Consider the following 27142-nt stretch of genomic DNA (forward strand, 5'->3'; position numbering starts at 1 on the left):
ATGACACGTATCTCCTTTATAAAATTTTAAAAATTTCAATTTTAAAATCTTTTAAATCCTTAATTTCAGTCCTTTTGTCATCACTGTCGCCACCAACACCATCAATCAGCTGAACACCCAACAGTGTGTGATCGACCAACCACCCACAACCAAAACCCCATACTTTCGTAACGACTCGAACACCCAACAACAGTGTAAATGCAAGATTTCACTTTAAAAGTTCAAATCCATGAAAATTTCTTAAATCCCTTTGATTTGCCGTGGTAGTCGGTCGTTTGCAGACTATTTTGTAGTTTGATCGGTTGTGACAGTCAATTGTTTGATTGGCTTTGGTCGTTTGGAAAGTTGCAGAAAGAACACCGAGGGGGGAGGACACGAGTTGGGGCAGTTTTTAATAATATTTTTTTAAAAAATAAAAATTTTATAAATGTTACACGTGTCATTTAACGGTAAAATTTAACGATGGTAATGATCCAAACATCTAAAATATAATGTTGGAAACATTAAATATTTGAATTAACCGAAAAATAATTTAAACACCTAAATAAATTCGTACAATTATTTTTATATTAAGCATGCTTAATGTGATTTCTTTTTCTTTGGACTAAGAAAATCAACATCTCAGCTATTAATGGTGGGTTTTTTGACCTAATACCCTAGGTGGGTAAAAAAATTAGGGTATTGGGCATACTCAAATTTTATTTAGCAAATTACGACATTTGCTACAGTGCCATTATTTAATTTGCGTTATAATGACTCGTCACGCCGACATAGCGAGTCCATTAAAAATATTTTTAAATATTTTAAAAAAAATAATATTTATAAAATAAAAAATCGATGGAACTCGTCACATTGAGGTAACAAGTTCCTTCGAATTCAAAAAAATAGTCGTTGTTCAATGGGAAGAGGGGCAACAACGGTCAATGGAACTCGTCACATCGAGGTGACGATGTGACGAGTTCGGCAAGCCATTTTAAAAAACTAGTCGTTTATAATTGTTGGGGGTAAGACTATAAATAGGGGTTTAGGATTTTGGCATTTCACCAACCCCTGAATCCAAAAAAATTGAAAAACAAAATATACGTTGTGTGAAAATCTCAAAAAATGGTAACCTGAGACTATATGTTGCGCTTGGATAATGTCCATGTTTCGTCGATCCAACACGACAAACAACGAATGGAGTATTCTTAGTCGGGGGATGACAACCAAAGAGTCGCATCAGCAGATGATGGTATATCTGCATCAATCCGATCTATTTCGGCCATATTTTTACGTGACTTCAAGGTGCATCCGGCGTTGATCGAGACTCTGATCGAATACTGGCGTCTCGAGATGCACACGTTCCACTTCTCGAGTGGAGAAGCGACAATTACTCTGGAAGACGTCGCTTACCAACTCGATGTTCAGGTGAATGGAGCTCCCATTGTGAGTCATAAATCTTACGACCCCACGACGTTGATCCTCCAAGTCTTGGGAAAATATCCACCATCCGACTTCATGAGGGGTTATCGGGTAATGATAACATGGCTGGAGTCCGAATTCCAAGTCACAGACAAGTCTACCGAGGAGGATTTTGTTTTCGCATCCCCAGCATTTCTTCTCCAAGTGATCGGATGGATATTATTACTAGACAAATCCGGTAATTTGGCGCACACCCAATATCTACGATATTTGGAAGACTTCACTGTGTGCTGGAATACCAGTTAGGGTTCGACGATTTTAGTCTTTCTTTAGCGGGAGCTTTGCAAGGCTGCAATTGTCCAGCGTAGTCGAAAAGCCGATGTAGCAAGCTGTCTGTTAATGCTACAATCATGGGCCTGGTATCGCTTACCATTTTTACGCCGATTACAGACGTTCTAGTAGAGTTTTCGTTGGCTGCAAGGTAATTGTTTAACTTCATTTATTTAACCTTTTTTATCTCAAAATTTTATTTATTTTGTGTTTATAATTTTTTATTTTTTATTATTTTAGATGGCGTAATAAAATACCAGAGATGAAGTTGGCGGATGCCAATGCACGAGACATACGGATGAGGATCGACAACGCCGGTCGATTCGCAGTATGACATACGCTATTTTTTTAATCTTTTTAACTTTATATATACTAACTTTGATATTTAATATTTATAGTTATCTTGGCTTTCATATGTCGACGAGGAGATCTACCATGTATTGTTTGCGGGATTTTTAGAGTGGCCCCACTTCTGGTGTGTCGTGACATCATTATTGCACGAAGCAATTGTTCAGTGGAATGCGGTTGATAGAGTGATGTTCCAGTTTACGACGCATTAGTCGATTCCTAAGAAAATCGCGGTTAATATGGACGCGCTCCACACAATCAATACATGTGGGAAACATGATGAAAATTGGTCGGCATGACACGCTTACTATATTAACCTATGGAATCAACTAGACTATTATTCCCCTATCGTCAGGACATTACACCGCTGGACTTAGATTTCAATCATTCTCACTATCTTTGATTTTAAGAACAAAATGGCAAATCATATCTCACGACATCAGAAGAGAGGACAGAGTGGAAACATCATCAGACCACACGTGCCAAGTCCAAGTCAAAGAAGAAAGCATCGTAGTACACTCGATCGAATTGGGTTGGAGGTTCATGGGACCATATCCTATATGGTCACCAAAGCCAAGTCGAAGCAGTTACGACGATGATGGTGTCAAATTTCATAAATCCATTAGCGTCTTTCGAAGGTAGATTGCAGAGTGTGTTGGGTACACCTTCTTAGCAAGAAGATGATGACGATCAAGGCCTACGACTCCGACATACTCGACGAGCCCGGCGACATTATCATTCGACCACTCCGCGACATCGTCAAGAACTTAGAAAACATAGATAAATTGATTTTTACTTCGTAATTTTCATGTAAAAATTTATTTTTTTACATTTATTTATTTACTTTGTATTTCGTAAAAATTAAATAAATTGATTTTTCTTTTAATTTTATTTTTTTAAAATTATCCCCAGCTGAACTCGTCACCTCGAGTTGACGAGTTCACTTGGTCGTTACTGCCCATTGTCCAACGAGTTGTTTTTTATTTGAAGGAACTCGTCACCTTAACATGACAAATTTCATCGATTTTTTTTATTTATAAATATTATTTCTTAAAAAATTTTAAAAATATATTTTTAATAGACTTGTCACGCCGTGATGAGTCATTATAACCCAAATTAAATAATGACACTGTAGCAAATATCGTATTTTGCTCAATAAAATTCGGGAGTCCCACTATCCTAAATTTTTTACCTACGTGGGGTACTGGGAAAAAAAAAACCATTAATGGTGTCGTAATGAAATTGCATTGAGCGGCCTATTTGCTTTATGGCCTCCGAATAAAGGCCTGGTTTGGTACGAAATCCATTGAACAACCGGATTTGATCAAAATATCTAGTTCATCAACAAGGAAGAATTTAAGACGTCAATTATTATCGGTTTATCTCTGGCCACAAAAGGAAGGTTAAGTGCTTAATTATGTTATCAATCCTATTTTTTCCGAAAATGCTCATGTTTGATATTGATATTGAATTTATATCTAAAAATAGACATAATGACCTGCTGAAAGATTCACTCACCAAAATCAAGTGTGTGACTCGAGTCGATCCAAATTAATCAAAGCGAAACTTTGTAACTTGACGACAACAAAAAAAACATAAAGATGTGATCTTTAAAGCATACAAAAAAATATTTGAAAGTAAGATAAATACTCGTATTAGACACATACTTGTCTTTTGACGCTCGTTAGAACCTATAATTAATTAGAAGCTTTTTGGCGCTGGTGTAATTCTTAGCCCTCTCCTTGTCCGAGGAACAAAACGACCGTACCTCCTAGACTTGTTTATTTTCATCTTGACACCGGGCACTTTGTGAGCCAACGACTGCCATATCATTTGAATCGCATCCCCTTCCTTGGAGGGATACTGAAACTCAAACAGAGGCTCGACTTGTTTCAATGTCTCCCACATTCGAGTCCATTTGTCCTTCGTGATGCTCCGGATCCGGTTTATGAGGAACCCTTTCTTCATGGCGTCCGAAGCACGGACGAATATGCAGAATTCGGAGTAGTCGAGAATGTCTTCGTAAGGGAGCTCGATCTCGTCGCTGATAATGACCGGAACACAATGACTAGCAATGGCATCGAAAAGGCGGTTCGATGACGGGGTGTCGCCGGCAATGTTTAGGCAGAATTTGGATGAATGCATGCCTTCACTTGCCTTGCGAATTCCATTATTTTGGACACTCCCGAATGAGAAGTGTACGTCTTTTTCATCTTTTAGAAGATAAAACAACTCTTGCCTAGCAAATCCACCCTGCAATCAAGAAAAACAAGAACTAAAAACAGGGCACAAGTGTTCGATACAAATATTGAATACGATGTTCAGATAAGGAACACATACATCTTTCCTGTATATGGCACCTTGGAAGAACAGCAACGTTTTCCGGCTATCGAAATCAGATGAATCATTGACATAACGTTTGATCAAATGTTTGTAAGGCGCAATCACATCTTTCTCGACGTTGGCTATATTGATGGGATACCTTCCGAAATCAGAAAGAACGAAAATTGCAGGCCAGAGTTGCATCCTGGCATCAAGCATACTATTAGGATGATGAGCCAGAACCACATGATTTCTCCCACCTGAAACTTTCCATTCCTTTTGATTCCTCAAAAACTTGACCAATTTGGTTTGCAATTCCGTGTTCTTGCTCTTCTTACTTGGGGGAATCACCTTCGAATGCCGATTGTAACTCAAGAATGAAAAGAATGGCACGAATATCAAATCAGCTTCACTGGAATTTTTTACCCAGATGGCTTGTCGGGTGTTTGGATTTTCGGAAAATTCTGAAGCTAAGAGGTCCAATGTCAGCCAGTATTCTATGCTGTGTTGTGAATTCAATGCACCTGGATATGATGGGATTGTTGTTCTAATATCAGGCCAAATTTGGTTTCCTTGGGGTTTCCAACCCAATAATCCGAAGTGAAACTCAGGGTCTAAATCATACATGTAAATCTTCAATGGCTCTTTCAAATTCCCATTGCAACTCAATTTGAACCCTCCTTCCTCCCTCCCGTTATCCACGGGAATCGCTCGGTTGGATCTGTCTGAAGATTCGACGTTGCTTTGATTAGATGTTTGGGAACCTCCATTGTTGAAATCAGTGAGAAGCTTCTCGGTTGGAAAAGATTTAGGATCAAATACAGCGGGACGGCTTCTTGAAGTTAACACGAACATCACCGTTGTTGTTAAGAACAAGCAAAAGAAAGATATCCTGGTGATGGGAGATCCCCTCTTTTCAGCCATGGAAAATCAAAGAAAATACGTACCCAGATTTTCCCGATAATCTTTTATCGCATCTTAATTGAATCCATTGTAAACAAAAGGGTTTCAAATCACTCATGCAAGGCCGTGAATTCACGACCAAGAGTTGTCCGAATTTCTTCGGGAACACAATAAATCGGGTGACAAAAGGAAGCAACGAGTGAAGAAAAAGAAAGAACAAAATTCTCAGGAATCAAGCAAATGAGTTGAAAGAAAACCAAACCAAACAACGGGAAGTAGTTGTTGTCTTGATGGTGGTTTGAATTTTGAGATTTGTCTCACTCGCAATCAAAATTCATAGAAAATAGCAGCGCGAGAATAGGGACTTTCTCAAGAAGCGGGCTTTAGTTTTCTTTGCGCACGTAAATAAAATATAGGATAAACTACATATTTAGTACTTAAACTATTACTTTTATTCTTTTTTGGTACCTCAATTTTATTTATTTTCAAAATCATATCTAATTTTTGGATTAGATTTCAATTTGATACTCACCGTTAAAAAGTTAACATAATAGATGATGTGGTTTTTCTTTCAATGATGAAGTATCACACATGAATATTACCGTTAAATTTTTAAAATAACCCTAATTAATTTCAATTAAGTTTCGTAAACTGCCCATAATATTAGAACTAAATATCTTAATTAATTGAAAATATTAATATCAATTTTCCTAAATTGTAATTTTATGCTCAAAACAACCCTCACATCTTATGATAACTTATTTAAAATATCTTATTAATAAGACAAGACCACAAATACAGATGGAGGTATGATTTTATGTTAGGAGTGAAAAATTAAGAATTTATACTAAAATTTTAGGAAACGAAAATTTGTGAAATTACAATGGTGTAAAATTAGATTATTAATAATATATATATATATATATATAATACTTAAGTTGAATTTAAAATTTTCAAAAGGTGCGATAATATCTTAACACACTTGATTCATCTTTAACCACAAACACAAAGGGGTGTTTGACAAACAATTTTTTGAAGAACTTTTAGTTTATTTGGGCATAAATAGTTAATTGGTAATTAAACCTTCCATTTTAGTTTTTGGTAAACATCTTTTTAAAAGAGCTTATTGTGCAAAATAAGCTGAAATGAAAACGCTGGAAAATCTAACGGTTTGAAAGAGATAATTGCAAAATAAGATGTTAAATGACATATTTGACCTATTTTTCTATAATTACATCCTCACCATAAAACCTAATATAATGATATAGCTTTCATCCTAATATATTTAAGCTGAAATTTTATTTTATTATTCTATTTTCTAGTTGAAGATTCTCAAATATATTTTAGTTAAGAAAATATAGCAAAACATGAAAGTAAAAAAATGTAGTGTCGATATTTTATACAAAGTTAATAGTGTGTATCAATCTCACAAGGTTAATATTTGTGAATATTAAATTTTAAAAATATAATTAAAATTTTCAAAAATATTCACAAATTTTCTTAAGGAATTTTTAATTCACTTTCAAAAACATTTTATCCGAATAATTTCACCCCAATAAAGACTAAAGTATTATAAAACGTATATATACTTAACAACTAAATGTATCATACCCTTATTTGTCATTTTACACATATCAACTATTATCTATCAGCTAAATTTTACCAAACATTTATATATAAACAATTAATCAAATTATTTTCTCAAATCAGTTAATCAAATCAGTTGATCAAACCAGCTACTAGAATCAACTATAAGTTATTTGTCAAAACCTCAAAATAAACAAGATATATTAATATTTTCACTCAATTCAATATACAAATAAATTATTTACTATTATAATTAGTTTTTATTATAAATAACATATTATTCGGTTTTTAAAGTAGTAGCCATTACAATAACCTATAACAAAATTTAGCAATTGACACAAACAATAATGCTTAAAAAATTAATGACTATAATAATAGGTTGATGACACAGTCTCCCAAATAAATTGATATGAAATTTCCCAGGGTTAGGTTTATAAAAGTACCTAACCCGGGCAGGTGAAACTTGAGGTACAAGGCCTAACTACTCTATCTATTTTGATCTTATTTATTCATGAAAATATCAACCATACTAGACATTAATTAAAGTAGTATTAAAAATACACAATTCATAAAATAATTTAAGTAATCAGGATCTATAGATGTCCATTACCCGAATTCATTTTTAATTTATGAGAGATGACATCTAACTGCTGGTAGACTTATAAATGAACTGAACGTTTAACGAATCGTTTGACGGGAAGTTCGTTTATGTTCGTTTAATTATTAAACGAACGAACATGAACAGATGGCTCGTTCTTTCATTTACGTTCGTGAATGTTCGATAATATGTTCGTTCATTTATGTGCGGTCATTTATGTTTAGCCAAATCTCTCTAGACTCATTTAAAATATTAAAGCCCAATAAATTTAATTTGATACCTATAAATATTTTAAAATTTAAATAATTTTAAATACAAATAAAATAACTCAAAACAATTAAATAAAATATAATCCTAAAATTGTTAGGAAAGAAAAAAAAGCTATTTTTATTTATGTTTGGTTAAAGTTAAACGAACGAACATGAACATATCCCGTTCGTGTTCGTTCGGTTGGTTTATACGCATAACTGCTTTCTTTTAAATAATAATTTAATGGACTTTAGGAAACTTGAAAGAGCATCAAATGTTGGGGGTGATTTATAGGTATCCACAACAAATCTTGGGATTAGTAATTAATCCTAATTTGTTTAACTATTCATTTATTTACCAATGAGACCTTGAAAACATTATTCAACTTTTAATATATTGAATCGATCCTCGAGTTTTGATGCATTGAGCCAATTGGTTCGTTTCGATCATATTTTAAAAAGGTTAAATTATACTTTTATCAATCAACTCTAATATCACTTCTATTTTGGTCACAAAAAATTATTTTTTTAATTCAATTACTGAAAATTTAAATGACTTTTTTTAGCACTCTACCGTTAAATACTTAATATCATTGTGATCAAACATCTATCTTTAAAAAATATATAAATAATATCAAAACTTTTTTATATATTTTTTAAAAACTCTAATTTCATATTTCATTCGACTTTTGAAAGATGAAGCATCTTCTTTCGAATCTCAACAATGGGATATGTCAAGAAAAGAAACGAGCTACATATTTTAATTTCATGCTCATCACATGTGGAGATTTTAAATTACAGTGATTTTGGATATTATAAGTTATGGGTTTGAAGTTGAATTTTACGAAATTTGAAGCCGATTGGATCATATTTTTTTAAAAAAAAATTCGGGTTTGAGTCGGGTCGGATCAAGTTTTTTTAAGTGTGATATACGGGTCGGGTCAGGTCAGGTTTAAGGTGAAAATATCCTACCTGACCCGAAAATAATATATAATTTTACCTTATATATTTAAAAATAACTACAATAATACCATCTATATATATATATTTTTTCAATTAAGTCATTATTTTTATTGAATAAAAATATTTTTTTATTTCGGGTCGGGTTTCTAAGTCATATATTCAGGTCAGGTTGGGTCGGATAAAACCTTGTTTTGGTTGGGTCGAATCTCGGGTGGAGACTCTCTTGTTCTCGGATCGGGTGGACCAAAACTCGATCCAACCCGACCCATACAAATCCCTAAATGATAGCAGTCCATGTCAGAAAAATAAAAACGTCACATCACCTTGCTTTATCCGATTTAATTTCTAAATGGTCAAAATGAAAGTAATTCAAAAACTTGGGGCGAATATCCGAGAGCTTCAAGGTGTGCGCCAATGGCCTTGTTCATTGGTGGCGATCCACACCTTAGAATTTGCGGATTCCTATATCCAATTAGAGTTTCTTCTTGATGTCGAACCAGAGTTCAGGCATACCGATCGAAGACAAGAGTACATAAAGTAGGTTACTGTACCTGAATATTGTGTGCTGGTGCAGGGCAATGGGTTTGAATCATTTCCTTCGACACAATGCCAACACCACCGTTCCATACTTCAGGAGGCTGAGGAATTGACATCATTGTAATACAGTTCGTTAATGAAATGGAGATTAGCTCGATACTCGGGGGATATTATTCTTTGTTTCAACTAAAGCTTAATAGCATTATCCATCATGCTCATATTCCCATCGACTCTACTTATAAAACGAGGGGAGGATTATAACCGTGCTTTGTATTCGGATAAGGAGACGGCCAGATGAATGAAACTAACCTGGTTTAAAACATAGTAGACATTGAAGCGACCCGGATACTTGGCGGCAAGGCTATCCAACTCTTCCTGCAAATTGATGATTTCGATTTTACTTTTGATCTAATGACTTCTTAAATCACTTGCACTTCAATTCAAGTATTGTGTTTGATACGGATACATATTTGAGACGGGCATTTTTTTAATTTTTTTTTAGTTTTTCTATGTATTTTGAGTGTCATATCCTCGTACCGATGTCCTAATACGAGTCTTACACAGATGCCAAAACAGGTCCTTAAGAAAGGGTTTGGGTCAATCTTATGTTTGGACCTTAACGGCAAGATGTATTGTTCTTTTCCGGTAGGGAAGATGGAACAAACCTGCTGGTTAGTTTTCATTAACCGATAAGGAAAGCAGTAGACAGATTAATAACCAAATTGGAAATTAAAATACCTTCAAAAGAATGTCATCATTCGTGACATTCGCATAAATAATGTGTACATTTGTCGCGTCTCTTGGATTCTCCAATATGGCTCGGGCTACCTAACCCGAAACAGAAACCAGAAAAAAAATTAGGTGGGATGTGTACTTATATAAACACTTCTAAGCCTCTTAAATACTAGCAAAATAGGCACTTATCGACTTGACATACTTGGAACATTGGAGTAATACCAGAGCCTCCAGCAATCATCCCAAATGCTCGAACTTGGCCAGGTTGATACTTGAATCTCCCCTTGAAGAATGAAACAGCAACATAAAGAAATGAGAATCATATGTGAAGTATCGAGTCGAACATAATTACAAAGAGTCAAGGAAGTCAGCTAGGAAGCAAGCCTTCGATAACAAGAGTTCATTTAAATAAATGTTTATACATGGAAAAACTGACATAGGTTATTCATTTAGATAAAATAAATCAAATGTATTGTAATGTTTATGCATTCATATGAAATAAACCATATACCTTGGGTCCCTTCACAGGAAGATAATCTCCAAAATGCATCTCCCTGAAATGGTAAGCATTCTTCCTTGAGGATACATCTACGTACGAGCAATGTTTCATCATAAAGTTAGTGGATCAAAACACCCAGAAACGTAACTATCAAACCACCCGAACCAGCATGAAGTTTCAGGCAAGTACCTTAATAACTAATTCAAAATAGCCAACATCCGAATCCAATGTTGTAGGCGTATATGGCTTAATCACATCTTCGCCTTGGCTGTCCTTGCCCCTATTAGTATAAAAAATATAGAACCTATATATTAGTCAAGTTCACAAGTATTTTGAAAGTATCAACAACCATTGTACTACGAAGAATATGAAAACAATGAATACAATCAACTGAACCTGCAACTTATATGTTGTCCGATAGGAAGACCCAAAACTGAAGTTGGAGTAGGAAGTGCAAACGTGAACTTTGCCACATTATGGCTCAGCTGCAGCCGCTTGACAAGTTTAAACTCTTTGAAATTCTCCGGATCCAAACAGCCTAAACCATTCTAATAATTGTTAGCACATAAAAAATCATTAGCAAAATTAACTGAGGATACAAGATAAAACATTTAAAGACCAATTATAGTACATGCAACGAGGGACACATCTAGAGTTTAACAAGTTCAACAAGCCAAATTCAAGCAGATTCGAGCAAGTTGACTGCTTGAACTTGCAAATTTGCTCAACCTAGTAGTCATATGTTAAATCCAATGCAGGGGATCAATTTCTAAATCAAACAATGTACCATTACGATTAAAAATTCAAAACACTCGACAAAATATTTCCATAGTTCTACTCCAGTTGCTCTTAACCTTTCTCATGTGCTTCGGGCATACATCGTTCTTTATAAAAGAAAACTGTATCATACCAAGCTGTTCAGGTTTATGTGACAGTCATTCAGTCCCAATCATCTAATTTTCAAACATTTCAGAAGAAATTAAACACTATTTTGCACCATACTTTTGGTCGGTATGTAAAAATTATTAGGAACCAAAACAAATAACGGTTGACAGTAAAACAGTCTCAACTAGGGTGTAAAGGGGACACCTTTGCTAGTAAACTATTTAGGTTTGGCTTGAAAAAACTCGAATTCGGCTCAATCATTATCTAGTCAAGCTCCAGCTTCAACAACTTGAGCTATTAAGGTAAACTTGAGTAACATTACACTTGACTCAAATAGCTCGGAAACGATACTGAGTTTATTCTTTTGAGGTAAATGAGTTTAATTGACACCAATCTATATCTAAGCTAACCAGAGCTTTAAAAGTGAAACTAGATTGAGTACAAATTCGAGATTAGAGCTTCTAGTGGAGCCTGACCACGAGCTTAAGCTTGAGTTCAGCTTCATTACACGCCTAATGTGAACAATGCTACGAGCAACTCAAACAACCTGAAGATTTTCATATCTCAATTTCTCTTTTATTTATTAGATTGCAAGAAGTTAAAATAACCCCCCCCCCCCCCAAAAAATATTCAATAACCAACAGCCACAAACAGATCAAAACTTACACAGAAACCCAGGATTTAATACACCCATTACTCAGAACTCAAAGAACAATCAATCAGAAGGGGAAAGTAAAAAAAATCTTTGAATGCAAGAAGACCAAATTTAACATAAAGAAAAATGCATGCAAAAAGGTCAAATTGAGTGAAAAAAATCAAAACCTTTGGATTTCTAGGAGGAAAACAGAAAAGCAGCAGCAGTAACAACGACGTCTAAAACAACTACTACTACACCAGCAAGAATCTGCTTAAAAAAGATCCTCCACCATGGAAAGAACCTCAGACCAGAGCAGTTAAATTGTTGAAAGAGAAACTCCAGCAGATACTGCCATTACAGATTCCCTCATATGAAAAGAGAATTCTCCAAACAGATGCAAGTGATAAATATTGGGGAGCAATTCTTTTAGAAGAAAAAGACAAGAAGAAATATGTTTGCGGATACAAGAGTGGAAGATTTTCAGATACAGAAATCTATTACCACTCAACCTTCAAAGAGATTCTAGCAGTCAAGAAAGGAATCACCAAGTTTGAATTTCATCTAATAGGACATCACTTCTTGGTAGAAATGAATATGTCCTCTTTTTCTCAGATGCTGAAGTTCAAACAGAAGGTCATCCTAACTTCTCAGATGGGCAGAATGGTTTTTAAAATAATTATTTTATTGCAAGCACATAAAAGGTAAAACTAATGTTCTTGCAGATATATTATACAGATCATCCCAAAATCAGATCCAAAAAATAATGATGTTCAGAGCTTCATCTTCATCACCCTCAAAACGACTAAAACCCCATTCTCACTCAAAAACAACTTTTTCTGTCCCTCCAAATCTCAATCCATAATGCCATCTTGAAGTTTATAGACTGGTAATTGAAAACAAATTCCATTCAAAAGTCAAAGATATGATGTTTGAACACCAGTTAGATCTTTTTAGATTTTATGGAGGTCTTTTCTTAATACCTCATGGATTGTACCCTGATTATCCTTTTATTCTTCCAATCTATTTTGAATTTTTTGAAGTACCAGACGAGCTAAAATAATTATTATGGTATTTCACCCATATAAACCATGTAGCCATCCAATTTGTTTTAGAAGATCTTCAGTATTTCCTTGACAAAGCCATCAGAGGATTGAGTTAACCAAGACTAGGATTGATTCACCCTGAACTCAAGAATCTTTTTGTTATTTTCCAATAGTTTTATCCTTTGAATCAATGGCTAGAGATGGTGAACAAAGAAGCTCAAAAGACTCCAGGAAAATATATACTAATCATTTTCTACAAGCCACACTACTTCCTACATCATGGAGCATCAAAGTAGCTTGGAACACTTCCTACAGCCTGGATACACCATATATACCATGATGATGTGAGAAAACTTGATGACTAGTATAGAGAACTCCAAAGATATTTGTGCCAGATAAACAAATAGATTTCCATTGAAATATGGCCACCACAAAATGTGGATGACCATGGGACTCATGGCCCTCAGATCCTACACTCTTGACACCTTATTACAAAGCAATCAAGGAGGCAACACGTGAATATCAAGAAATCTTGTTAGATCCATCAGAATGGTCCCAAGATTATCTTTGGGTCAGTAGTACTGCCAGCAAAAGTGGCGAATCATAAAAAATGACAAACTCATCAAAAGCACAGACATGAGATAAGATGGAAATAGACCCAGAAGATTGGCACGAGGCTTATCAATTAGCATGCTACAGGAAAAAGAAGGAAAAAAAGATCGAATAACTGAGCTGAACATCACCTCTGACGAGTCCACCGACTATAGCGACATATCACTGTAGTCACTTTAATGTTTTTATCTTTTACTTTTAAGAGCACCAGACTTTGTCTAGAATCTTATGTACTGTATACAAACGTGTAAAATATGTTTTTTTGTTGTGTTTATTGTGTGTTGTGAGTACTATAAAATATACGCAAGTAATGTGCAAGTATACACAATCACTCAAGTAATGCAGTGATGAGTGAGTATCGTCTCCACAGGGATTGAGTGAAATTACGAAAGTCTAACCAAAGCTAAGCACTAATCTATCTATGTATAGTTAGTCTTTATATATACAAATGTCACGGCAAAATGAAAATGTGTATGAAGGTGGATGTAGATGAATGGTCTGATGGTGTAGCAGATGAAAATGTAATGGCAAGATAAGATGTTTAGTGTTGAAAATGATGTAATGTCGAGACAATGAAAGATGGTAAATAACAGTAAATAAAATGAAAAGAAGATAATCCTCACGTGACAAGCTTCCAATGGAATGAATGGTAAGGATTGATCTAAGGATGCTAAACTTATTTATCAGGTATATCTAAGTTATCTAGTCTTTACTTGCTCGACAGGGCTTTCCTAAAATGTTCTCAAAGGAACCTAACAGAATAGGATGCCAAGGCATCTGCTCTCACTCAACGATGTTGGTCAGCCTACCCTATTGATGAAAAACACCCTTTTTAGTCATTGAAATCCTATCCTAGTCTCTCTCGAGATCTAAGGGATTAGGTTGTAATATCCATAGGCCGGTTCAAAGCCTCATGGAAATACTATAACCCTTTTCTTATGAGGATCTTATCTTGCGGTTCTCTCGAATACTTATAAGTATTTCTAACTTAGGTTTCTCTCGAATACCTAAAATTCATCTAAGAAATGGACATTTTCATGCCTCTTACAAGTCTAGATGGTGAAGCATTCATAAGCAAAGCAAATAAAGAATCAAAATAAACTCGAATATATCATCAAAATAAAGTCTAAACATCCATTAAACCAACCACCACCAAATAAGTTAGTTCATGGTGGGGTTCAAAATATCCAAACACAAAGGCATGCAAATATTCGTTCCAACAACCCATAAATAAATCGAAAAATAATAGCAAAAAGGGAAGTGAGAAGAAGCCTTCGACGTGCCACCAGAGGTCTCCTCGGTCACCACGAATCACCTTAGCTCGCTAGATCCTCTTGGCACCTAGCTCGCCACTCTTTGGGGCTTAATCAATGGAGGAAAACCCAAGGAAGAAGAAAAGGAAAAGGAAATAAAAATCTGATTTTTTTCTTCTGCTCTGTGCGTGTGTCTCTTCACGTCCCTCCCCTTCTCTCCCTTTAGATGTCATTATAATAAAAGGATTTAAGGGTAATAATTAGGTTGTTAGGTACGAAATACCCCTCATACCCCTAGAATCACACCATAAGCATGAACTTAATTCTTTAGGTGGCCTTAGTTCTCTAGAAGGTGGCTACAACAATCATTCCACGTGCAATGCCAGCTGTCCTCATACAACTGTATTTTTTTGTCATTTTCTAAGCCAGAAATGCCAAGGCATTTCAATCTGCTTTAGCAACGTGTGATGCCGCGACATTACTTCCCAACGAATCCTTTTTGCTTGCTATTCCGGCACATCATAGACAAACTGCACCTTTCCCTCAAGCAATATCATTAAGAAATAAAATAGCACTACCACCACAAAAGCAACTATATGCAACTACATGATCTTAAAATGCCTAAAATGAACTTTTAAACAATCAATAACTTAAGTGAAAAAAACCTTAAAAGTAGCATTTTTAGGAAGTTAACACACTCCTAAACTTAAGTTATTGCATGTCCTCAAGCAATGGATAGCAGTTACACAAGCAGAATGTCATGGTATTTGTTCAATAATAAGACAGTAGGACAAAATTGAATTTCAACCCTCAGAACAATAGGCTTCAACATGCTAGACATATCAAGAAATCAAGTACTTTTCCTTAGGTCAAAATTCTTTGTGGTCGTGTGTGCGCATGATTGTATCCAATCTATACTTAGCAAACTTAGACAATTTCTAATCAAGTCCCCTAGTTTTTGTCATGGCATTTACTTATTCATTAAGCACATTTTCTTTACTCACTTTTTTTAACTTTCTGTTACGAAGGGAGTAAGCTCATCACACCCACTCTCCCACACTCTAGGTGAAAGGGAGCATACCTTCCACCCCCAAGCTAGTTAAGTAGAGTCATCCTGTGACTTCTTACATTCACTCATATGCACAAGGCTACCATTTATTAAAGAGAATTTCAGGCAATGCCACAGTAAAGAGGAGTGTCCATCTATAGCTATGCCTAATCATTTATTCATAGTTTTATTTATAAGGGAGTTGTTTTTGATTTTTCTTTTAAGCACAATACCATATTTCAATGTCAAAACTAACTAGAGTTCCTTCATAAAAATGTTCCAAATTTTCTAAGTATAAAGAACATACAAATAGTGTAATTTTTTTTTACAAAGCATCAAGCCCTAGAGTGAGTTCTATCATTCTTAACAGTCATTTACATTCAGATTCTAGCCTAATAAAATCATCATCATCGGGTATCCTCAAAACATTCTATATAACTGTCCTACCATTTACTGATGCATGACATAATACTATGCTAATACTATCATGCATATGTCCTACTAAGAACGTTACCTCCCCCAAACTTAAGGAAAACATTGTCCTCAATGCTTAAAGAGAACTAAACTAAATATAAACTAAATGCCATGCAATGAAATGCAACTAAATAAAAATGAATGCAAGAGAGGTACCTCAATGATTGCGTGGTGGCGTGGCCTTGGAGGTGCTAGCAGCTCCTCGCCTAGTGCGCTTTCGAAGGGGTGCTGGGCTGGACTCGGAAGAAGACGAGTAGTGATGCGCAATATTCTTACGTCCAGCCATGGTCTTTGTGCGTCGACCACTAGGGGGTCCAGGCGAAGGATCGGGTGCAGGGATAGGACTAGGTGTTTTTTCTTCAGAGACAGTGGGCAGATATTCATGGGTGTCAGATCGGTGCAGATCAGGTGTTGGGTCATCAACTGGAGGATCGTCTTCACCTTTTTCAGGATCTGGAGATACCTCAGCATTGAATGCCGACAGAATTTTATCTGGGAAGCCATGGAAATTCTGTTGACCATGGGGAATCATTTCTTGAAACATTGATTCCACCACAACATCTCTATGCTTCACATATCCAAAGAAATTACAGATGTCACCGTGCAAAGCATGCAGGTGAGTCTGAATCTGCATCACTTCTTCCTCGAGAGCAAGTAATCTTGCCTCGATATCGGATTGTGTAGTACCTGCAGGTTTCTCATGAACAGAGTCTTTATACTTGGGACTTTCAATTCCCAATAGCAGTGGAAGTCTAACCCTATTAATGCCCGATAATCCAGGTAAAATTTCATCAAAAGCATTTTTCTCAACCTTTTTCTTACGACACAATGTAGTAATTAAGTTAGGAAACACTAAAGCACTTGCCTTTTTACTTAAACAGTCATGAACTTGCTGAACAATAATACGCCCAACATCAATAGGATGAGATACCATTATCGAATGTAAAAGCAGTAAGCGTGAAAGTGATACCGTTGTATTCTGAGAAGTGGGCATGAGTTTATGCTTAAGGAAGTGATTCCATAATTTAGCACGCGGCTGAAGACGCTCTATATTGACCGAGTATCTACTTGTTTGATGCCCATTCCACTCAGTGTTTGCAAAGCATAAATCCTCAAGAATATCATCATAAGTGTGGCTATCAGCTTCATTTTCGAACACGGCATGCCCATCCACTATATCCTGCAAGTGGAAATAACGATTAATTACAGTGGATGTAAAACGAATCTGCTTATCTCGCACGAAAATGGCATGTTGGTTTGGCTTTGAAATATTTGCGTAAAATTACTTAACCAACGAGGCATTCACTGAACCCGGATGGCGTGCAAATTTCTTCCACTTGAGCGGCGTAACTATATCCATTACATCGGGTCCAAAACCACCATCGGTCTCCTCGGTAAGAATGAAACCTAACTCGAAGAAGAGTTTAGGGTTCTTAAAGTTTTAAAACTGAGCCTTAGCCTCCTCATTCTCAAACTGTTGGAACTTGGAACCTTCGGGTGCAGCCGGTCTTGTGCGCACCATTTTCAACAGTTGTGAAGTAAGAAAAAAATGGAAAACGAAATAGCTTTCAAAAGCTTTGCATAGTTTTGGCTATGGAGAAAAAAAGAAAGAAGATGAAGAATATGAGAGATAAAAAGTAAAAGTTAAAAAAATATTAAGGATGAAAGAGAAAAGAAAAAGTTAAATATTTAGGAGGGAAAAGGGTTGATAGGATAGTTAAGAGAGAAATTAGTGGGTGGGGGTTATGCGTGTATGATGAAGGAAAAAAATTGTCAAAAGAAATGATGATGATGGCATAAAACTGTGGAGAGAGAAAAGTAATGTCAGAATTAAAGTAAATTAAAAAGAAATAAAATCAAAGAAATATCTCTCCCATTAATGCGCTGTCTTTTCCTCTAATTGGATAACCGCTCCTGCATGGTTTTGCAGCACTGTGGTCCCTACAAATCATATCAAAAATTAATTACAAAATAAAATGAAACAAAAGCTTAAATTTTATTTATGCACAGACACAAATTCAATGCCATGGCATCGAATTTTGGTTCTCCTCTTAGCACGCTTCAGCATCGTGCAGACGTAACACATCCTTGTTGTGCGGTGGTGGAACTCCATTGTAGGCTTTCAGATGCTGGCCATTGACCTTGAAGATCGTCCCCATTGTCCATTCTCTTGATGTCAACAGCTCAATGGGGGTAGACATAATTCACCTCAAATGGTCATGACCATCGAGATTTGTGCTTCCCAGGAAAGAGTTTAAGTCTGGAGTTGTAAAGCAAGACTTGTTGCCCCACATGAAAATGCCGTGGCATCAGTTTCTGGTCATGCCACTTCTTGGTTTTCTCCTTGTATATCCGAGCATTCTCATATGCTTGTGCTCTAAACTCTTCCATTTCATTAAGTTCTAGTAATCTCTGCTCCCCAGCTAGTTGAGCATCAAAATTCAATCACTTGATGACCCAATACACCTTATGTTCAAGTTCAACTGGGAGATGACAAGCTTTCCCATATACTAGCTTGAAGGGTGACATCCCCAAAGGAGTCTTGAATGCTGTTCTATACGCCCAAAGTGCTTCATCCAACTTTGGCTACCAATCCTTATGCCTTGGGTTTACCACTTTCTCCAAAATCTGCTTGATCTCGTGATTGGAAATTTCTGCTTAGACATTTGTCTGCGGATGATATGCCGTGGAAATCTTGTGTCGAACTCCATATCTCTTCAGTGCCTTGGCAATCTATTTGTTATCAAAATGAGTTCCCTCATCACTTTTAATAGCTCGTGGGTATTCCAAACCGAGTGAAAATGTAATTGTGCAGAAACTTGAGCACGCTCTTGGAGTCATTCCTTGTTGTCGCTATTGCTTCCACCCATTTTGATACACAATCCACAGCAAGCAATATATATAATTTTCCTTCAGAAGATGGGAATGGTCCCATGAAATCAATGCCCCACACATCAAACAATTCTATCTCCAAAATATTTTGCAGCAGCATTTCATATCGTCTGGTGATGTTTCTAGTCCGTTGGCATCGATCACAAGCTTTGTAAAATGCTTGGGCATCTTTAAACAGAGTTGGCTAGTAAAAGAATGATTGCAGGACCTTAGCAGCAGTCCTTGCTCCACCAAAATGACCTCCACATGGGGCCGAATGACAATGGTACAAAATATCACGTTGTTCCTCTTCGGGTACACATCGTCTAATGAGCTGATCGGCACAATGCTTGAATAAATATGACTCATCCCAAAAATAGTGTCTTGCATCATGTTTGAATTTCTTTTTAGCTTGACTATCTAAATCAAAAGGCAGACTAACAAGAAAATTAACAAGGTCAACGTACCACGGAATTGCCGCGACATATAAAAGTTTCTCATCAGGAAATTTATCTTTAATATCTACAGTGTCATGGCATTCAGAATTGTTCTCTAGCCTAGATAAGTGACCAACAACTTGATTCTCAATTCCTTTTCTATCTACCACCTCTAAGTCGAATTCTTGCAAAAGTAAGATCCACCTAATAAGTCTAGGCTTTGCATCTTTTTTCTTCACTAAATATTTTATAGCCGAATGATCAGTGTGAACAATAACTTTAGTGCCTATTAGGTAAGGTCTAAATTTATCAAAAGAGAATACCACGACAAGTAATTCTTTCTCAGTGGTAGTGTAGTTCAATTGTGCTTCATTTAGAGTGCGACTAGAATAATAAATAACATGAAAGATTTTACCTCGGTGTTTCCCCAAAACAGCTCCTACGGCATAATCGCTTGCATCACACATCAGCTCAAATGATGATGTCCAATCGGGAGGAACTACAATGGGTGTCGAGATCAGTTGTCATTTCAACTCAGTAAATGCGCCGAGGCATAACTCGTCAAATACAAAGGGTTGATTTTGTTGAAGCAATGTGCACAAGGGCTTAGAAATATTGGAGAAGTCTTTGATAAACCTTCTATAGAATCCAGCATGTCCAAGAAAATTTCTTATCCCCTTGACCAAATTTGGTGGTGGCAACTTTTCAATCACTTCAATCTTAACCTTATCCACCTCAATACCCTTGTGTGAAATTTTATGGCCTAATAAAATGCCTTCAGTCACAATGAAGTGACATTTTTCCCAATTTAAGACCAACTCAGCCTCTTCGCATCTTTTGAGAACTTTTTCTAGATTGCCGAGGCATCGTTCAAAATCATCCTCACAAACAGAAAAGTTATCCATGAATATCTCTAGAAAATCCTCAACCATGTCTGAAAATATAGCTTGCAAACAGCGCTGAAACGTTGTCGGGGCATTACAGAGTCCAAAAGGCATCCTCCTAAAGGCAAAAGTGCCATAGAGACAAGTGGATGTAGTTTTTTCTTGGTCCTCTGGTGCGATGACAATTTGATTGTACCCCGAGTATCCATCCAAAAAGAAATAGAATGCTTTGCTGGCCAATCAATCCAACATTTGGTCGATGAAAGGTAGAGGAAAATGGTCCTTCTTTGTAGCTTTATTGAGCTTTCTATAGTCCATGCATATCCTCCATCAGGTAACAGTGCGAGTGGATAATAGCTCATTCTCCTCATTAGTAACCACCGTCGTGCCTCCTTTCTTCGGAACACATTGGACATGGCTCACCCATGAGCTATTGGAGATAGGGTAAATCACTCCAGCATCAAGCCAATTCAGAATTTCTTTCATCACCACTTGCTTCATAACAGGGTTGAGTCTTCGTTGTGGTTCAATTGAATTGTCGTGACAATCTTCCAGCAGAATCTTGTGCATACAGATTGTGGGACTAATGCCCTTCAAGTCGGTCATAGTCCAACCAATTGCTTTCTTATGCTGCATCAAAACACTTAACAAACTTTTCTCTTGATTAGTAGTAAGGTTAGCAGAAATAATCACCGGTAAAGTCTCATCGCTACCTAAATAAACATATTTAAGATGCCCTGGCAAAGTCTTAAGCTCTAGAGTTGGTGCATGCAATAATGAAGGCTTAGGAGGAATGAATTCATCAAAATTTAGAGGTTCAAAATTCATACCTGATCTAGCTTGTAGTAAGCTAGATTGCTCCTCCAAAATTGAAAAGTTATCGAACTCCACTAAGCTTCCATCATCCACCCAATAATCATTTTCTGCTAGCTGAATGAAATTGTTCTGGAAAAGATATTCAGTCTCTTCTTCAATCACTGAGTTCAATTCAGAAATACCTTGGCATTCTTCAGTGTCATCGACATATTTGAGCGTTCGAAACACATTGATAGTCACACACTGATCGGCCACTCTCATGGTGAGTTCACCTCTTTCACAGTCTATCAATATGCGTCCAGTGGCTATGAAAGGTCTTTCCAGAATAATCGGTGCCTTGGCATCAACTTCGCTGTCCATAATTAAGAAGTCGACTCGAAACACAAACTTGTCCACCCGTATTATAACATCCTTGATTCTCCCTTCAGGTTTAACATAGGATCTGTCGGCAAGTTATAAAATAACCGAGGTGGGTCTTGTATCTCCTATGCCAAGCTTCAAGAATATCGATTTCGACATTAAGTTGACACTTGATCCAAGATCACATAGTGCCTTTCCAACAAAATTAGCTCCAATAGAACAAGGAATTATGAAGCTGCCCGGATCATTTCATTTTGGCATCAACTTACTCAATAAAGAACAAAATTCTGTTGTCGTGGCAACAGTCTATACTTTCCTCTTCTTGGTACATATTTCCTTTAGAAATTTGGCATACATCGGCATCTGTTCAATAGCTTCCAAGAGAAGTACATTAATATGGAGCTGATCAAGAATGTCCACGAACTTCTTGAACTAAACTTCATCATTATGCTTATTCAATCTTTTCAGGAAGGGTGGTGGAGGTCTCGCTTCCTTAACTGCAGTAGTAGGAATTGCTTTTGCCTTGGAATCAGAATCTGGTGTCTTAGTTGAATCATCAGAAGAACTCTCCTCCTTGTCCTTCTCAGTAATGGTATCGTCATGCAATTCAGCTTCACCACTTTCAGTAGTGGGAGTAGAGTCATCATGTTGTGGTGCACTAGCCTTGACTTGTTGATTGATTTGTGTTCCACTCCAAAGAGTTAACACATTGCAATGCTCTTTTTCAGGCCCTTTAGTGACTTCAGTATCACTTGGCAATCGCCCTTGCTGACGCTCTTGCAATGCCGTAGCAATCTGATCAACTTGACCTTTCAAAGCTCTCAAAGATGATATATGGATTTGAAGTAAGGCGCTTTGACTATGAAGTAAAGCTCCTTGATTTTTAATTGAAGTAGAATGCTCTTGCAGCATTGTCTTTGTAGTAGATATGAACTCTTGAATTGTAGCTTCCAAGGAACTCATGTTTGCTGAAGTTGAAGCTCATTTGTTAACATTATGCCATGGCATAACATTCTGGTAACCTTGAGGCTCATTGTGAGTCTGCTGCTGAGTAGGTTGACTAGCATTGTGGGCTCCTTGATTTCCCCATGAGAAATTGGGGTGCTGACACCATCCAGCATTATAAGTGTTAGAGTAAGGATTGTTGTTTCCTCGATTGTAATTGCCTACAAAGTTGATGGACACATGATTGCTTGGGCATTCGCTCTCATGATGATTGCCTTGGCATAATAGACATGCCAAGCTAGTTGCTTTCACTTCCTTCACCTCAGTAGAACGTTGTAAGTTTTTCAGCTTATTGGTGATAGTTGAGCAGACATCGAATCCTTGGTATCTAACTCAAATGCTCCAGGTGCTCTCCTCCCACTCCCAAGTCTTGAAGAAGGAAACTGATAATCTTTGTTAGCAATTCTGTCCAATATAGCAAACGCCTCAGTAGGTGATTTATCCAGTAATGTCCCATTTGTCGAGGCATCCAATAACATCCTCGTGGGTGCATTGACTCCATTATAGAACATGACTACTTGAGTTCAATCGTGAAAACCATGATTTGAACACTTTCGAAGCAAACTCTTGTAACGATCCTAGCACTCGTACATGGATTCGTCGTCGCCCTGGCAAAAAGATGATATGTCATTCCTTAGCTGCGTATTCATGTTTGGTGGGTTGTACCTCAATAAGAAACTCTTGCAAAGATCAGCCCATGATTCCATCGAACCGGCTGGTACACCACTCAACCAAGCCCTTGCTCAGTCACGCAATGAATACGGGAACAAATTTAACTTCAGAAAATCCTCATACACTCCCTCTTGGCGAAAAGAATCAAAAACTTCTAGAAAATTACGAATGTGCTGCCTGGCATCTTCATTTGGCATACCCCCAAACTACCTAATGGAATTCAACATATTGAACATGTCTGGTTTCAGCTCGAAATGTGCTGCTTGAATGTCGGGTGCCACAATTCCAGGATTCAGATCATCCAACATCGGATTTAAGTGATCACGAATAACACACAGCCTACCAGCAGGTTCAACATTGCCTAATGCACGGCATTCTGATTTCCGTCATCCTGACCAATGCCTTGGTTTCCAATCTGATACATGTTTCCTCTAGCGCGTTATGCTCGTCTACTTTGTCTAAAGAGTCTTTCAATCTCAAGTTCTATCGGTTCCAAAGGCTCTTCAGAAATTCTTCTAGGCATACACTAAATAAACCTAAAAAAATTAAACAAAAATATCAAGTAAACTATACACAAATAAAAATGCAAAACAAAGTAAAATGCTATGGCAAAACTAAATAACTTCAGGCTGTCAATCCCCGGCAACGGCGCCAAAAACTTGTTGCGTGTTGTGAGTACTATAAAATATACGCAAGTAATGTGCAAGTATACACAATCTCTCAAGTAATATAGTGATGAGTGAGTATCGTCTCCATAGGAATTGGGAGAAATTACGAAAGTCTAACCAAAGCTAAGCACTAATCTATCTATGTATAGTTAGTCTTTATATATACAAATGTCACGGCAAAATGAAAATGTGTATGAAGGTGGATGTAGATGAATGGTCTGATGGTATAGCAGATGGAAATGTAATGGCAAGATAAAATGTTTAGTGTTGAAAATGATGTAATATCGAGGCAATGAAAGATGGTAAATAACAGTAAATAAAATGAAAAGAATATAATCCTCACGTGACAAGCTTCCAATGGAATGAATGGTAAGGATTAATCTAAGGATGCTAAACTTATTTATTAGGTATATCTAAGTTATCTAGTCTTTACTTTCTCAACAGGGCTTTCCTAAAATGTTCTCAAAGGAACCTAACAGAATAGGATACCAAGGCATCTTCTCTCACTCAACAATGTTGGCCAACCTACCCTATTGATAAAAAACACCCTTTTTAGTCGTTGAAATCCTATCCTAGTCTCTCCCAAGATCTAAGGGATTAGGTTGTAATATCCCTAGGTCGGTTCAAAGCCCCTTGGAAATACTATAACCCATTACTTATGAGGATCTTATCTTGCGGTTCTCTTGAATACTTACAAGTATTTCTAGCTTAGGTTTCTCCCGAATACCTAAACTTCATCTAAGAAATGGACATTTTCCATGCCTCTTACAAGTCTAAATGGTGAAGCATTCATAAGCAAAGCAAATAAAGAACCAAAATAAACTCGAATATATCATCAAAATAAAGTCTAAACATCCATTAAACCAACCACCACCAAATAAGTTAGTTCAGGGTGGGGTTCGAAATATCCAAACACAAAGTCATGCAAATATTCGTTCCAACAACCCACAAATAAATCGAAGAATAGTAGCAAAAAAGAAAGTGAGACGAAGCCTTCGACGCGCCACCGGAGATCTCCTCGACCACCACGAATCACCTTAGTTTGCTAGATCCTCTCGACACCTAGCTCGCCACTCCTTGGGGCTTAATCAATGGAGGAAAACCCAAGGAAGAAGAAAATGAAAAGGAAATAAAAATCTGATTTTTTTCTTCTGCTCTGTGCGTGTGTCTCTTCACGTCCCTCCCCTTCTATCCCTTTAGGTGTCATTATAATAAAATGATCTAGGGGTAATGATTAGGTTGTTAGGTGCGAAATACCCCTCATACCCCTAAAATCACACCATAAGCATGAACTTAATTCTCCAGGTGGCCTTAGTCCTCTAGAAGGTGGCTACAACAATCATTCTATGTGCAGTGCCAGCTGTCCTCATACAACTGTATTTTTTTTGTCATTTTCTGCACCAGAAATGCCAAGGCATTTCAATCTGCTTCAGTAACATGTGATGCCGCGACATTACTTCCCAATGAATCCTTTTTGCTTGCTATTCCTGTACATCATAGACAAACTGCACCTTTCCCTCAAGCAGTATCATTAAGAAATAAAATAGCACTACCACCACAAATGCAACTATATGCAACTACATGATCTTAAAATGCCTAAAATGAACTTTTAAACAATCAATAACTTAAGTGAAAAAGGCCTTAAAAGTATCCTTTTTAGGAAGTTAACAATGTTCTTTCTCCTTCATCTTATAAAATGAGAACTTGTTGATTGTAAGAGGCAGGAATTAGCCCTTTTAAATAAAATCGTGTGTTTTCTCTAATGGCTTTCTAAATTCCCTTCCATCTTCTTTCTAAAGTTTTAAAGATGAATGAATAGATCTCTAGTGAGTTTTCCTGGTGTACGTTCTGCAACTTGCCATATCAAATAGATCATGTTTGCATCAAAAACCATGAAAGCTTAGACCGAGAACATGCAGTGCCTTTTGGCCATTGGAAGAACCTGGTTTGGCATAGCATACCTGCTACAGTATTTACGGTTCTCCCATTCCTATTTTGTATCAGAGCCAAACTCCTAGATAAATTTATTCATTTATAAAGACTTTCAGGAAGAAGAAACCTTACATCCATGGAAGAAGTTGTTTCAAAACCCTCTTCTTCCAAATCTCTAGTAGCTATGGAAGATTTTCCTTTAAAAACCCATGTCTCTAAAAAGATTTTCTCTCTTTATGAAGTAAACTATTCTGACGAAGAAAAAGTTCAACCTACTGAACTTCCCCTTGTAAATCCCTATTCCACTTATAAAAAACCAATATGTTCTCTCATTAAAAGCTTCAAATCCCTAATCCATACCCCATCTAAATGAGTAAAAGAATATGTTCAATCTTTCCGTTTTGATAAACACTTTATCACAGGTTTAACAACAGAACAGTTTGTCACCCTGGAAATTCCTCCTGATTTCCCAAGAAAATGGATAGATGTTGGATATTCCCATATCCACTTTGGAGTAATACGATTGACCCTTAACTATCATGGCACAGAAGGTAAACCAGTTGTTGCCATGATTGTTTTACTAGATGCTAGATACTTAAAGTGCTTATGAATTTATTCCTTGTTGCGTGAGTAACATGTTAGAATCTATAAAAAAAATCTAAAGTGCTTATGAATTTATTCCTTGGTTTGAATTTGGTAAATGGTTGAATTCATTAATATATTTAATTATTTATGTAGTTATTCATGTTTCTTATAATTTAATGTAAATTACACTTACTCACTGAATATTACTTTCTCTTATTTCAGTCACCGTATTTTTAACATTTTCAATTTGCTCACTGAACTTTAGGCGTTGAACTTTTTTTTGTCACTTAGCCATTAACTTTCTAACGGTGTTATGACGTGGATTACTTAAATATTTTTTAATCATTAAAAAATAAATAAAAATAAAATAATTCATTTTTATTCTTTGTCATCATCCCATTTTCTCTCTAATTTTCTCCTCAACTTGTATTGATACCAAGGGTACCGATACCATAAGGTCAATACCGGTACCATTTTTTCAAACAAGTA

The 27142-nt window shown here is 36.4% G+C and overlaps 1 protein-coding gene and 1 pseudogene across 2 annotated transcripts; both read right to left on the bottom strand.

Annotated features, from left to right (window-relative positions):
* Window positions 1-3580: 3580 nt before the first annotated feature.
* Window positions 3581-17240, bottom strand: LOC120121442 (probable arabinosyltransferase ARAD1). Of its 2 annotated transcripts, XM_039140796.1 has the most exons (3): window positions 17235-17240; window positions 4420-5089; window positions 3581-4332 (listed from the first exon to the last, which is right to left on the bottom strand). In XM_039140796.1, the coding sequence occupies exons 2-3, from the start codon at window positions 5026-5028 to the stop codon at window positions 3781-3783; spliced, it is 1161 nt and encodes a 386-aa protein (XP_038996727.1). In that variant the 5' UTR covers window positions 5029-5089; window positions 17235-17240; the 3' UTR covers window positions 3581-3780. The 2 variants fall into 2 exon arrangements, with proteins under 2 accessions (XP_038996727.1, XP_038996726.1); XM_039140795.1 differs by lacking the exon at window positions 17235-17240 and having other exon boundaries at window positions 4420-5596.
* LOC120121398 lies at window positions 9054-12348 on the bottom strand (annotated as a pseudogene).
* Window positions 17241-27142: the final 9902 nt, after the last annotated feature.

The sequence above is a fragment of the Hibiscus syriacus genome, unplaced genomic scaffold (assembly GCF_006381635.1).
Source record: "Hibiscus syriacus cultivar Baekdansim isolate YM2019G1 unplaced genomic scaffold, ASM638163v2 tig00110372_pilon, whole genome shotgun sequence".
NCBI lineage: Eukaryota > Viridiplantae > Streptophyta > Magnoliopsida > Malvales > Malvaceae > Hibiscus > Hibiscus syriacus.